Source organism: Rhinatrema bivittatum, chromosome 5, assembly GCF_901001135.1.
Source record: "Rhinatrema bivittatum chromosome 5, aRhiBiv1.1, whole genome shotgun sequence".
Classification (NCBI taxonomy): domain Eukaryota; kingdom Metazoa; phylum Chordata; class Amphibia; order Gymnophiona; family Rhinatrematidae; genus Rhinatrema; species Rhinatrema bivittatum.
In genome coordinates, this window is record NC_042619.1 from 116,716,590 (window position 1) to 116,729,757 (window position 13,168).

A 13,168-nucleotide genomic window follows, 5' to 3' on the forward strand; every position below is an offset into this window, starting at 1 on the left:
GATTGAGAGCCTGTGTTTAAATGAGAGAGAGAGACCATGTGTGTCTGTGTGTGATTGAGAGCTGATTTAGGTGAGGGAGCATGTGAGTATGTGATTGAGAGCCTGTGTGTAAATGAGAGAAAGAGAGGACATGTTTGTAAGCATGTGAATGAGAGTCTGTGTGTGAGAGAAAAAGACAGCATGTATTTATGTGATTGAAAGCCTGTGTGTGTGTGTGTAAGCGTGAAAAGATAGACAGCATGTGTGTAAATGTGTAATTAAGAGCCTATATAAGTGAGTGAGAAAAAACATGTGTATATGTGAGTACTGAGAGCATGTGTGTATAGGTGTGTCATTGAGAGCCAGTGTGAGAGAGAGCGCTGGTATGTGACTGAGAGAGGAGAAAGTTCCAAGCAAACCACCCCACCTCCTGCTAATTCAGAACAATCTCAGGACACCTGGATATCAAACGTTCCCAGGTATGCAGAGCAAAAAAATTTTTGTATCCTTATTATTTTTCATTACTGGATCTTTGTGTCTGCTATTTTGAAATATTTTGTTGGTATCTGGAAATGTTTTATATGAGTTTTAATTATTGGATATTCCTCTCATCAGCTGTTTCGAAATATGTTCTTTTTGTTAGTACAGTTTTACTGCTGATGATTTTATATTTCTTGATTTGTTTTATAAGGATGGGTGATGTTTCTTTTTTCCTTTGTTACACTGCATACAGAGACTCTGGCTTGTTGCAGTTTCCAATTCAGTTTTTTCTGCATGCTTCTTGTTATGCGTTTTGGTCTCTTTATTCTATGTTAGGTGAGGGACAGCACGTGATTCAGGTGAGGTTTTCTGCTGGCGTGTTGTTTCTGTGTAGGACTCTATAGCAGCCTGACTTGGTCCGTTTTCCTAATAGGAGATTTATTGGTGTCTTAAGGCCTGGTGTAATATTTTCAGAGACTTATTGTACATTAAAAGTGGGATCTTACATAAAATGCACACATTTACTTGTATTTAGTTTTAAACATATTGTATGGCTCTCATGGAATTACATTTTAAAATATGTGGCGTTTATGGCTCTCTCAGCCAAAAAGGTTCCTGACCCCTGCCCTAGATGGAGCCTACTGGGTAGATAGGACGATTCTTTAATGCCTCAGAAACACAGATGATTAGTGGGTCACCTCTTGTTAGCTGCCTTTTTTACTGTAGCTACCTTCTGGAAACGTGCTCCCTGTTTTCTCTACTGGAAGGAGCAGGTTCGCACTATTGCAGACTTGGAAAACCTCCGATATAGTCTCAAACATGAACTGTTTAAATATACTGTAATTTGGGAACCATAATATACACACCTAGAGGCTGACCCTTCTGTGGTTTAACCTTTCTGATGTTTTATACTGTTTGTGTTTGTATCCTTCAAGCTTTTGTTTTAATGGTACTTTGGTGAATGTTGCTGTATACTACTTTTTTCTATTACCTTGACATGGATATGCTGGGTCCTTATCTTTGTTTTATGTTGAGACAATTGTAATTCTCTGTTCTACTGTAAAACATAAATAGTTTAAAAAAAAGAAAGAAAACTAAGTGTAGGAATTTAGGAATGGAAAATAAAACAGAATATCATAATGCCTCTGTATTGTTCTGTGGTGCGACCACACTTTTGTGTATTGTGTGCAATTCTGGTCACACCTCAAGAAAGATATAGCAGAATTAGAAAAGGTACAGAGGCAACCAAAATGGTCAAGGGAATAGAATTATTCCCCTATGAGAGAGGTTAGAGCTCTTCAGCTTGGAGAAGATACAGCTGAGGAAAGATATGATGGAGAGATCTATTAATGAATGGAATGGGTAAATGCAAATTGGTTGTTTATTCTTCCAAAAGTACAAAGACTAGGTGACGTGATGAAGTTGCTATGTAATACATTTAAGACAAATAGAAAATATTTTTTTATCAATGCATAATTAAACTCTGGAATTCATTGCGATAAAAGCTGTTAGTGTAGCTGGGTATAAAACAGTTTGAGAAGATCCTGGAAGAAAAGTCCATAAACCATTATTAAGATGGACTTGGGGAAAGACATTGCTTATCCCTAGGATAAGCAGCATGTAATCTGTCAACTTTTTGGGATCCTGACAGGTATTTGTGACCTGGATTGACCACTGTTGGAAACAGGATATTGAGCTTGATGGACTTTGGACTTACCCAGTATGGAAAAACGTATGTTCTTATATTCTAAAATTAAGCCACTAGGCCAGGGCAGTGGCTCAGTGGCAGTACTATGCATTTCCATGTGGAAGGTCCCAGAGTTTTATCCCTGTGTTGGGGCATACATACAAACCTTTTGCACACCTTTTTCTGTGATCTTTAGATGTAAAGACCAGAAAATGTTCAATTCTGTTAAATTTTCTTTTCTTTTGGATTCCAGCCTGCAGAAGAACTGCAGAATACTCTGGCTGATCTTTTAAAGAACAATCTCCAGAAATCTGATGCTGGTAAGTGAGCATTTTCTAGTCTTAGAAGAGGATTGAAAACTTGGGAAGCATGCAGAGGCATGACTTTGGGAATTCTTTCTAACATAAGTGTAGGGGGGAGTTATGAGTGTGGGGAGACTTGTGGAGAGGGTGCTTTGTTGTATAGGTGGCATGTGGGGGGGGGGTATGAATGGGTGGTGTCTATTTGGTTATGTGGGGAGCATAGGGCTGTGTTTGGACAGTATTTAGGTGGATGGATTTTTGGTTGGGAGGGCTTAGAGGGGGCTGTGTATGGACTTGAGGTGTCTTGATATGATTGTGTGAAGGTAGCAGATGTGGTTGTAAGGGAGTGTGTGGGTAGTAGTAGTGTGTAGGCTGGAGTTGTGCATAGGGATTATGTGGGAGAGGAGGGTGAATTAAGCTGTATCATTTTATTTTCTTTGTCTCTGGGGACTGTGTAGGTGGATGCAGTGGGAGCAGCTATGTGTGTGGGGAGATACTCACTTTCAGAAGTGCCTTTTCCTAGCATGTAGCCAGATGGACTCAGGACCAGTGGGTTATGTGCTCTTCTGCTAACAGATGGGAGACAGTCCAATGATGGAAGCCATCCAGGAAATGATTGACCTGGAGTGGGATGCCCCGGAGCACAGCTTCAAAGGGGGTAGGGCCTTGGAAGCCCTATACCCTCTAGAATCAGCGACTAAGGAACGCCTGCATTTCCCAAAAGTGGACACTATGGTCTGTGCCATTTGAAAGCGAACGATTCCCGTTGAGGGTGGGGCTGCATTGAAGGATACTCAGGACAGACGTTTGGAATCCATCCTTAAGCAGGCCTTCGCAACAGCAATGACACTGCAGATTGCTTCCTGCTGCGCACTGGTGGCACGTTCCTGCTTGCTCCTCTCGAGAGAAGCAAATAACTCCAGAACGTATACCGGTGAGACGATAGAACCTGCAGCAGCCTTCCTGATGGACGCAAGCTCAGACCTGGTGCGCACCTCAGCCAGGGGCGTTGCCTCGGTAGTGGCAGCCAGAAGACAACTATGGCTACGGAATTGGTCTGCAGATGTGACATCTAAAGCGTATCTCACAAGAATGCCCTTTAAAGGATTTCTCTTGTTCGGAAGCGAATTGGAGAAGTTAGCCAGAAAATGGGGCAAATCCCCAGTGCCTCGGCTACTGAAAGATAGGAGTAAAATATCTCGGTGACCCTCCCCCAGAAGAACCAAGGGCAGAGGATCGCAGCGCTTTAGACCCTACAGGAACTCGCAGTTCCAGGCATCTCGTCCCTCCAGAAGGTCCCAGCCCTATCTGAACCGACAGACCAAGAGGGGAGCAGGCCCAGGGGCAGGCTCCATCCGTGCTCCACAATGAGAATGGGCCAACCCATCCACAGGAAGAGAAGGTAGAGGGTCGGCTTACCCTCTTCTACCAAAGATGGGTCGAGATAATATCAGACTAAACATTCGAGAAGGTTACTCTCTGGAGTTCCGCAGCATCCCTCGAGACAAATTGTCACCCTGCCACTCCCACACCAAGAGACTGGCAGTAGAAAACACTCTTAACAAGGCTATTCAGTCTGAAGGCAATAACTCCGGTTCCCACGCCCCAACAAAATACGGGGCACTATTCCATCTATTTTATCGTTCCCAAGAAGGATCATTCCGACCCATCTTGGATCTCAAGAACATCGACTGTCATCTGCGGGTACTACACTTCTGCATGGAAACTCTTCGCTCCATAATAATGGCAGTACAACAGGGAGAGTTCCTAACCTCCCTGGACCTTTCCAAAGCCTACCTTATGTTGTGTCCGTCGGTCTCAGACGGCTTCGACCTCTGTGCCTCACCTTTCTTCATGCTTTCTCCACTAGCCTCGGGAAGATGGCTACCGCCGCGTCTGCAAGCCGCTATACCCGGAATGGCTATGGCAAAGCAATTAGCCATGTTTCTCCTGAGGGCCTCCTAGGGTATGCTCACGCACGCCACCCATGTTTTTATCCAAGTCAGGGCGTGAACTCGGTCGGGGGCATCCCCCTCGAGTGACATCACGCCATCTTGGTATTTAGCCTGCCCTTCGTTTGCTTACAGATTGAGTTAGCAAGGATTGGAATGCCTCTGGTCTAAGCTACTCTGCCGCTTCCTTGCTAGAGCTGGAAGCTCTCTCTGCCCTTTGGGGTCATTCACCTAACTTGGGTACCCGCTCCTCGGGGGCCCTATGCTTTCTTCCAGGTGCCTATCCGGGAAACCAGGTACTCGCTCCTCGAGGGCCTTCGCTGTCTACCTTGGTGCCTGTATTCCAACTACTGCCTGCTGGGATCTACATCTATACAGCTACAACTTAGTGAGTAATCTAACCTTTGTCAGTCTGTCTCACCTACAGCTCCATACTGAGAATCTGCATCGGAACTCCCTATACCACTATTGTGGGATGGGTCTCCTCTGCCGAGGGCCCCTAGACTGTCTCTACTGTATCAACACACTACTGCTACCTCTGGTAGTATCTTCAAGCTGTATAATAAGACAATCTTCTGTGTTTGTGTGTCTTGAGTCTAGCCTAGTACTGCAGTTCCTCATGGGGCTCCTCCCTGTGGGAGTGGCCATCACCGCAGTACCCAAGAATCCACTCAAACACCTCAAAACCATAACACATTCACATCCCAGTCCATCAGGATATCCAGCGCTTCCTGTGCTTTGTGATACTGGGTCAACATTACCAGTTCAGAGTGCTACTCTTTGGCCTAGCAAACCCCCCCCCCCCCCCCCCCCCCAACCTTCACCAAAATCATGGTGGTCGTGGTGGCAACACTGAGGAAGGAAAGGGATCTTGGTACACCTTTACCTGGACGACTGGCTGATCAGGGCAAAGTCTTTGGAAAAAAGCCTGCAGGTGACCAGCAGAGTCAAGTGCCTACTGCAGGAACTCAGTTGGGGCGTGAACTAGAGCAGTCTGCAGCTCTCTCAATTGCTAGAATACCTGAGGGCCTGTTTCAACACCAAACAGAACAGAGTCTTCCTCCTCCAAGGAGAAGGAAACTGATGGAACAATTACGATTATTGATGACCAATGCATGCCCCAAGGTATGGGACTATCTTCAAGTCCTTGGCCTCATGGCATCAACCCTAGAGGTTGTCCCGTGGGCAAGGCCCATATGCGACCGCTCCAGCGCTCTTTACAGTCATGATGGAACCCACTGTCCCAGGACTACTCAATTTGCCTCCAACTACCAGCAGAGGTACATGCTCAGCTCCAGTGGTGGCTACAGGAAGACCACCTAAGCAGAGTAGTAAGCCTATCCCCACCGAACTGGACCTTACTCACCATGGATGCAAGCCTGCGAGGGTGGAGAGCCCACTGTCAGGAACTGACAGCCCAAGGACAATGGAACAAGGAAGAGGTGGAATGGAGCATAAATCGTCTGGAAGCTCGAGCAGTCAGACTAGCGTACCTGTGATTCAGCCACAGACTCAGAGGCAAAGCAATTCGAGTAATGTCTGACAATGTGACAACGGGTGCTTACATCAACCGCCAGGGAGGAACCAGGAGCCAGCAGGTGTCTCTGGAGATGGACCCTCTCATGGCATGGGCGGAAATAAACCACAAGGGATCTTGGCCTCCCACATCGCAGGAAAAGACTACGTCTCAGCAGACTTCCTCAGCAGAGAGAACCTGGACCCAGGAGAATGGACACTGTAGACCACAGCCTTCCAACTGATAGTAAATCACTGGGGCCTTCCAGCCATGGATCTACTGGCCACCCGTCTCAGTGCCCAAGTCCCCAGGTTCTTCAGCCACACTCCCAAGGAATCAATGCTTTCGTCCAGACTTGGCCAGAGGAAGACTTTTTTACTGTACATCTCCCCCCCCCCCCCCCCCCCCCCCCCCCCAGGCCACTACTGGGCAAGGTCATCCACAAGATAGAACATCACAGGGGATTAGTTTTACTAGTGGCCCTGGATTGGCCAAGATGACCATGGTACGCAGACATGCAAAGACTCCTTGGGAACCTTCTGTGCCTACCTCCATGCAGGGCCCGATTCTCCGAAGATCTGTCTCTATTTCTCTTTTATGGTCTGGACCTTGAGAGGACTTGCCAGAAGAAGCGCGGTTACTCAAAGGCCGTGATTGACACCCTACTCTGAACGCACAAGTTCTCCACATCCCTGTTATACATACGGATCTGGAGAGTATTCGAAGCCTGGTGTGAGGACTGCGGGATAATCCTGCAGACAGCCAAAATTCCCATGATTCTGGAGTTCTACAGGATGGTATGAAGAAGGGGTTGTCACTCAACTCCCTCAAGGTCCAAGTAGCCACACTGGCCAGCTTCAGAGCAGAAGTGAACGGTATCCAGCTATCAACTCATCTGGATTTGTCCCGCTTCCTGAAAGGGGTTAAACAACTCCAACCACCCCTAAAGTGGCCGGTGCCTCTATGGAATCTCAATCTAGTATTAGACTTCCTAGCTGGGGCTTCCTTCAAACCAACACATGATCTGTCACTACACCTCTTAAAAAAAAACTCGTAATAAAAACTTTTTAAAATATATCCAAAACAAGAAACCTGTAAGGGAGTCGGTTGGACCATTAGATGGCTGAGGGGTTAAAGGGGCTCTTAGGGAAGATAAGGCCATTGCAGAAAGACTAAATGAATTCTTTGCTTCCATGTTTACTAATAAGGATGTTGGGGAGATACCAGTGCCGGAGATGGTTTTCAGGGGTGATAAGTCAAACTGAACCAAATCACTGTGAAAGTGGAATGTCTAGTAGGCCAGATTGACAAACTAAAGAGTAGCAAATCACCTGGACCGGTTGGTATGTATCCTAGGGTGCTGAAGGAATTCAAAAAACGAAATTTCTGATCCATTAGTTAAAATTTGTAACCTATCATTAAAATCATCCATTGTACCTGAAGACTGGAGGGTGGCCAATGTAACCCCAATATTTAAAAAGGGCTCCAGGGGTGATCTGGGTAACTATAGACCAGTGAGCCTGACTTCAGTGCTGGGAAAAATAGTGGAAACTATTCTCAAGATCAAAATCGTAGAGCATATAGAAAGACATGGTTTAATGGAACACAGTCAACATGGATTTACCCAAGGGAAGTCTTGCCTAACAAATCTTCATTTTTTTGAAGGGGTTAATGAATGTGGATAAAGATGAACCGGTAGATGTAGTGTATTTGGATTTTCAGAAGGCATTTGACAAAGTCCCTCTTGGGAGGCTTCTAAGAGAACTAAAATGTCATGGGATAGGAGGCGATGTCCTTTCGTGGATTACAAACTGGTTAAAAGATAGGAAACAGCGAAGGATTAAATGGTCAATTTTCTCAGTGGGAAAAGGTAAACAGTGGAGTGCCTCAGGGGTCTGTACTTGCACCGGAGCTTTCAATATATATATATATATAAATGAGCTGGAAAGGAATATGATGAGTGAGATGATACAAAATTATTCAGAGTAGTTAAATCACAAGCGGATTGTGATACATTACAGGAGGACCTTGCAAGAGCGGAAGATTGGGCGTCCAAATGGCAGATGAAATTTAATGTGGACAAATGCAAGGTTTTGCATATAGGGAAAAATAACCCTTGCTGTAGTTACATGATGTTAGGTTCCATATTAGGAGCTACCACCCAGGAAAAAGATCTAGGCATCATAGTGGAGAATACTTTAAAATCGTCGGCTCAGTGTGCTGCAGCAGTCAAAAAAGCAAAAAATGTTAGGAATTATTAGGAAGGGAATGGTTAATAAAACAGAAAATATCATGCCTCTGTTTCGCTTCATGGTGAGACTGCACCTGGAATACTGTGTACAATTCTGGTCGCCGCATCTCAAAAAAGATATAGTTGTGATGGAGAAGGTACAGAGAAGGGCAACCAAAATGATAAAGGGGATGGAGTAGCTCCCCTATGAGGAAAGGCTGAAGAGGTTAGGGCTGTTCAACTTGGAGAAGAGATTGCTGAGGGGGGGATATGATAGAGGTCTTTAAGATCATGAGAGGTCTTGAACAAGAAGATGTGAATCGGTTATTTACACTTTCAAATATTAGAAGGACTAGGGGGCATTCCATGAAGTTAGCAAGTAGCACATTTAAGACATATTGGAGAACATTTTTTCACTCAATGCACAATTAAGCTCTGGAATTTGTTGCCAGAGGATGTGGTTAGTGCAGTTAGTGTAGCTGGGTTCAAAAAAGGTTTGGAAAGGTTCTTGGAGGAGAAGTCCATTAACTGCTATTTATCAAGTTTACTTGGGGAATAGCCACTGCTATTATTTGCATTAGTAGCATGGGATCTTCTTAGTGTTTGGGTAATTGCCAGGTTCTTGTGGCCTGGTTTGGCCTCTGTTGGAAACAGGATGTTGGGCTTGATGGACCCTTGGTCTGATCCAGCATGGCAATTTATGTTCTTATGAAGATGGCATTCCTGGTGGCAGTATGTTCAGCTTGTTGCATCTCCGAACTACAGGCACTATCCTGTCGGGAACCGTTCCTTAGTTCATGCCTGGAACCATACAACTGTGCACTGTCCCCTCCTTCCTACAGAAAGTGGCTTCTGAGTTTCACTTGAACCAAACCATCTCTGGATGAACATAAGCACTCTAAGACTAACGCCTTCTTTGCCATCTAAATGTCAGCAGACTCCTAGTGCAGTACCTGGAAAGATTGGAGCCGGTGCGCAAAACGGACCGCTTGTTCGTTCTTCACAGCAGGAAGAAACAAGGAGAAGCGGGCGACCATAGCCCACTGGATCAAGGACGTAATCAAGGCAGCCTACATAGAGGCAGGGAAGCCCTTACCACTACAGGTTAAGGCTCATTCTATGAGGGCACAGGCAGTTTCTTGGGCAGAAACCAAGCTACTGTTACCCACAGAGATCTGTCGGGTGACAACGTGGTCCTCCATACACACCTTCTCCAGGTTCTACCGCCTGGCTGTTCAAGCCCGAGAAGACGCAGCCTCGCAAGGGCAGTACTAAGTGGGCCTCGGGCAGCCTCCCGTCCTGTCCGGGAGTAGCTTTTGTACATCCCACTAGTCCTGAGACCATCTGGCTACATGCTAGGAAATGGAGAAATTACTTAACTGATAATTTTGTTTTCCTTAGGTTCTCCTTCTCACGGGCAGCATCCTGCCCATAATTGCCCCTGAGAAGGAGAACATCGGATAGCAAACCTCGAGACTAAGCAAATACGGGTAAGCTGCGGCCGACCCCCTAGTTCAAGATACCCACAGTTTATCTGGTGTTGGCGTTAATTGTTTGAGTGCACTGGCGTTCTCCAGTTTGGAAATTAATTGAACCAGTTCAAGTTTTTTAATCAGGTTATTTAAGCAAAGATATATCCACAATGGCTTTTCGAAGAGAATATTGAAGAGTTGAGGTTACTGCAGGGGTATATCTAGAGAGACTTCAGCTTTGAAATCTGACTCAGTCTCCCATCTGCTAGCAGAAGAGCACAATCCCCACTGGTCCTGAGTCCATCTGTCTACACTAAGGAAAACGAAATTATCAGGTAATTTCTCCAATTTTTTTACTCTGCCTCTGAGGCACTTTCATGCATCATTCTTATGAATAAAGATGGTCTCCTTATTCTTGAATCTACCCTTTTAAGCCTCCTTTTGTGACCCCTTGTTCTAGGTAGTTTCATTTCATTTCTGAATCTCTTTCCAGATAAAATCACCCAAAGTGATTTATATATAATGAAACAGATGATAAGAATAAAATACCATAGTAAAATAAAAGTAAACCACAAAAACAAGTAAAACAAAGAATTTATAAGACACAGTCCAACACTGCAACCTGCCCTACCAAGACTAAATAGCTTGTACCCTGCTTCACCTCTTATTCTCATTTACTCTTATGATATTAACCATGTTGTAAGCCATTGTCTAAATTCTAAAAGATTGATTTCTTCACTTGGAAGAGAATTCCATAACCAAAGCAAGGCATGCTGAGAAGGCTCTATTTTGGAGCCGCACATGACTAAAGTCTTACGCCACTGGAAGTTGTAACACAAACTTTGATTTAGACCTCATACCAGCCTGTCCTTTTCTTTTAAGTGTGGGGAGGGGGAAGAGAGAGCAATTACCTCTCAGAATTTTGACCACCAAAACCAAACATTAGAAACTGGCAATTTGAAGAAATTGAAGACCATTGTAACTGTATAGCATAGGTGGCGCAGGAGTTCATGGTTTTTCGTGGTAGCCCTAAATATATAGGGCATTACAATAGTCAGACTGGGACATAACTAAGACATATGTGACCTTGAAAGCATCCATATTCAGAAAAGGTTTTAACTGCCTCACCAGTTTTCAACTCAAGAATACCCTCTTTGCCACAGCCAAGATTTCTGTCCAAAGTTAACTGAGGATCCAGCCTTCTCTCCCAAGGATTTCACTTCCTATGCTAGTACCAGCAACCGATCATGAAATAAAAATGGTTGTTGAAGGTCATGTGATGTGCTTCGGCAAAGTAGGACGTGCTCTGTGCAGCTCCGGATGCCACACCGCAATGTCCCCACACCCAGACCTTCTGGAAAGCGATACATAATGAGGTTATCAAACTTACGGGCATGCCACTCCGCTTTGATCCAAACCTCTCGTTATTTAGCCGTACGGACCGGATCACAATTGGCGAGACTAATTATCTGGGCTTATTACTGGCTAAGATGAGTTTGGTGGGGAAGAAAATGATATTACTAAACTGAACTTTCTCAACACTGCCGTCCTTCGAACTCTGGTTTCAGTGATTGCTTTGATTGTTTACAAATGAATATCTTTCGTCCAAGCAAAATTCACCCAGACAGCTAGGCCTGACTATGAAGATGTGGGATCCAGTCGCTACTCCCCTATCTCCAAAAATTCGTAGTGATTTGGAAAGTATAGGACAGCTAACGAGTTCAGTACATGATACCTACTACATCAGACTTATGTCCCTATAGAGACTGGTTCCCACATAAGACTGGCTTCCCCCCCCCCCTTTTCCTAAGGATCTGCTTAAGTTCCGTGTTCGCCTCGCCAGATGCTTACCCGACTAGATTAATCTCGTTGGGACTTGTTTGGGTCTGCCTACCACCATTTCACCTTACTCCACTCCTTAGTTAGCACCTCTGCAGCCCTTATAGGGTCTGATGACTCCGTTGGATCTGAGGGACAGGGTGATTGGACAGAATCTTGTCCCCTGCCTGAACTAGCCCAACCCTACCACCAGGGGACCTACTGGCACACTACTCATGGGTTTAAATGGAGATCATGTTTAATACCAGCTGACCATCTCCAAGGGACGGGACGGGGGGGGGGGGGCAGGTAAATAGGGGGGAATGGGAAGGGAGGGTTGAGAATGGGGGATAAATATTAAAACCTAGAGAAAACCACCTTCTGTCCGACCATTCTATGGCTCCTTCGCGTAGCATTGTTGACATTCAACTTTGATCACTGCTACATGTCCAGACATCATGATGGGCCTCTCTCAAGCGCCACCAAGCTTAGCCTCAGAGATACGATCTGACATGCCTACAAACTGAACATCATGGACTATACTACCACGAGAAATCCCTTGATCAACGAATGGAATTCTATAATATTGCTATCTCTTGTTATACCCTGTTGAAGTATCATTCAGATACCATTTATTATCAGCTGGCAATATTGTATATGTTGTATATGTTACTATATTGGTTTTTCTCTAATAAATATTAAATAAAAAAAAATGGTGGTTGACATGGACCTGACTCCCAAAATAAGTTACATATTGTTGATATTCAGAACCAAACCATTCTACTTTAACTAAGCGCATGCATTCTGAAGGCAACTATTAGTACGAGCTAGGGTGTCTTCAGGATAATCGGTTGTATATCGCTTGTGCTTTAAAGTTGATTTGATCTGTACACAGACACCACACTCTCAAGAATTGACCTATGGGCAAATTGATTTTAAAACTTACTGGATGAAAACTGTCAAATCGTAGTAAATTATTACGTTCATTTTGCCTAAAATATATACTGGTTCGTAAGGAATTCCCTTGTTTGGAAATGAGTATATCCAAATAAGAAATCTGTTAATAGTGAATCTAAGACATGTTTTTAATGAATTGAGCCATGCATGACATTCCATTAATGTGGATACCGAGCCGTCCCATATAATAAAAATATTGATTGAGCTGCTGGAGGCGTTACAATGTTGGCTTCATGCACAATGATGGATATATGTAGACTCGAAGGCTGCCACGAAGATATTGGCAACATCTGGTGCTATTGTGGCACCCATAGCTGTACCCCTTATTTGAAGGAAAAATGTTTCTTCAAATAAAGTTTTTACGTAGAGCCAAACTCAATAATTTAATAATGTCATGGGTAGGTATCTGCTGGGGAAGAGGACGCAATGTTAATATGTTAGAAACTGCTGCAATCGCTTGTTCTTGCGGTAGCATCGTATACAATGACTCAATGTCCATAGTGACCAGCAAACTGTCCGGTTTGATGATCAGGGAAGCCAAGAATTGTAGCATGTTAGAACTATCTTTAACAAATGAGGAGGCAGATGATACAAAAAGTTGTAAGATCTTATCCAAGAAAATAAGATATGGGTCCAAGAACCAATTCATTGGCTGACAATCAGTCTTCCTGGTGGGTCATGTAGTATCTTATGTATCTTAGGAACTATATATAAAACTGGTATCTTTGGATGCTTATTAAGAAATTATTTTTCTGAGTTGGTCAAGTAGCATTGA

General features: G+C 44.3%; 1 protein-coding gene across 3 annotated transcripts in view; it reads left to right on the forward strand.

Annotated features, from left to right (window-relative positions):
* The window catches only part of CKAP2 (cytoskeleton associated protein 2), an 83,680-nt gene that overhangs the window by 57,793 nt on the left and 12,719 nt on the right, over window positions 1-13,168 (forward strand). For all 3 annotated transcript variants that reach the window (XM_029602783.1, XM_029602785.1, XM_029602784.1), the window contains exon 7: window positions 2,400-2,466. In XM_029602783.1, coding sequence (XP_029458643.1) covers window positions 2,400-2,466 — 67 coding nt within the window. The remainder of the gene's footprint in view (window positions 1-2,399; window positions 2,467-13,168) is intronic.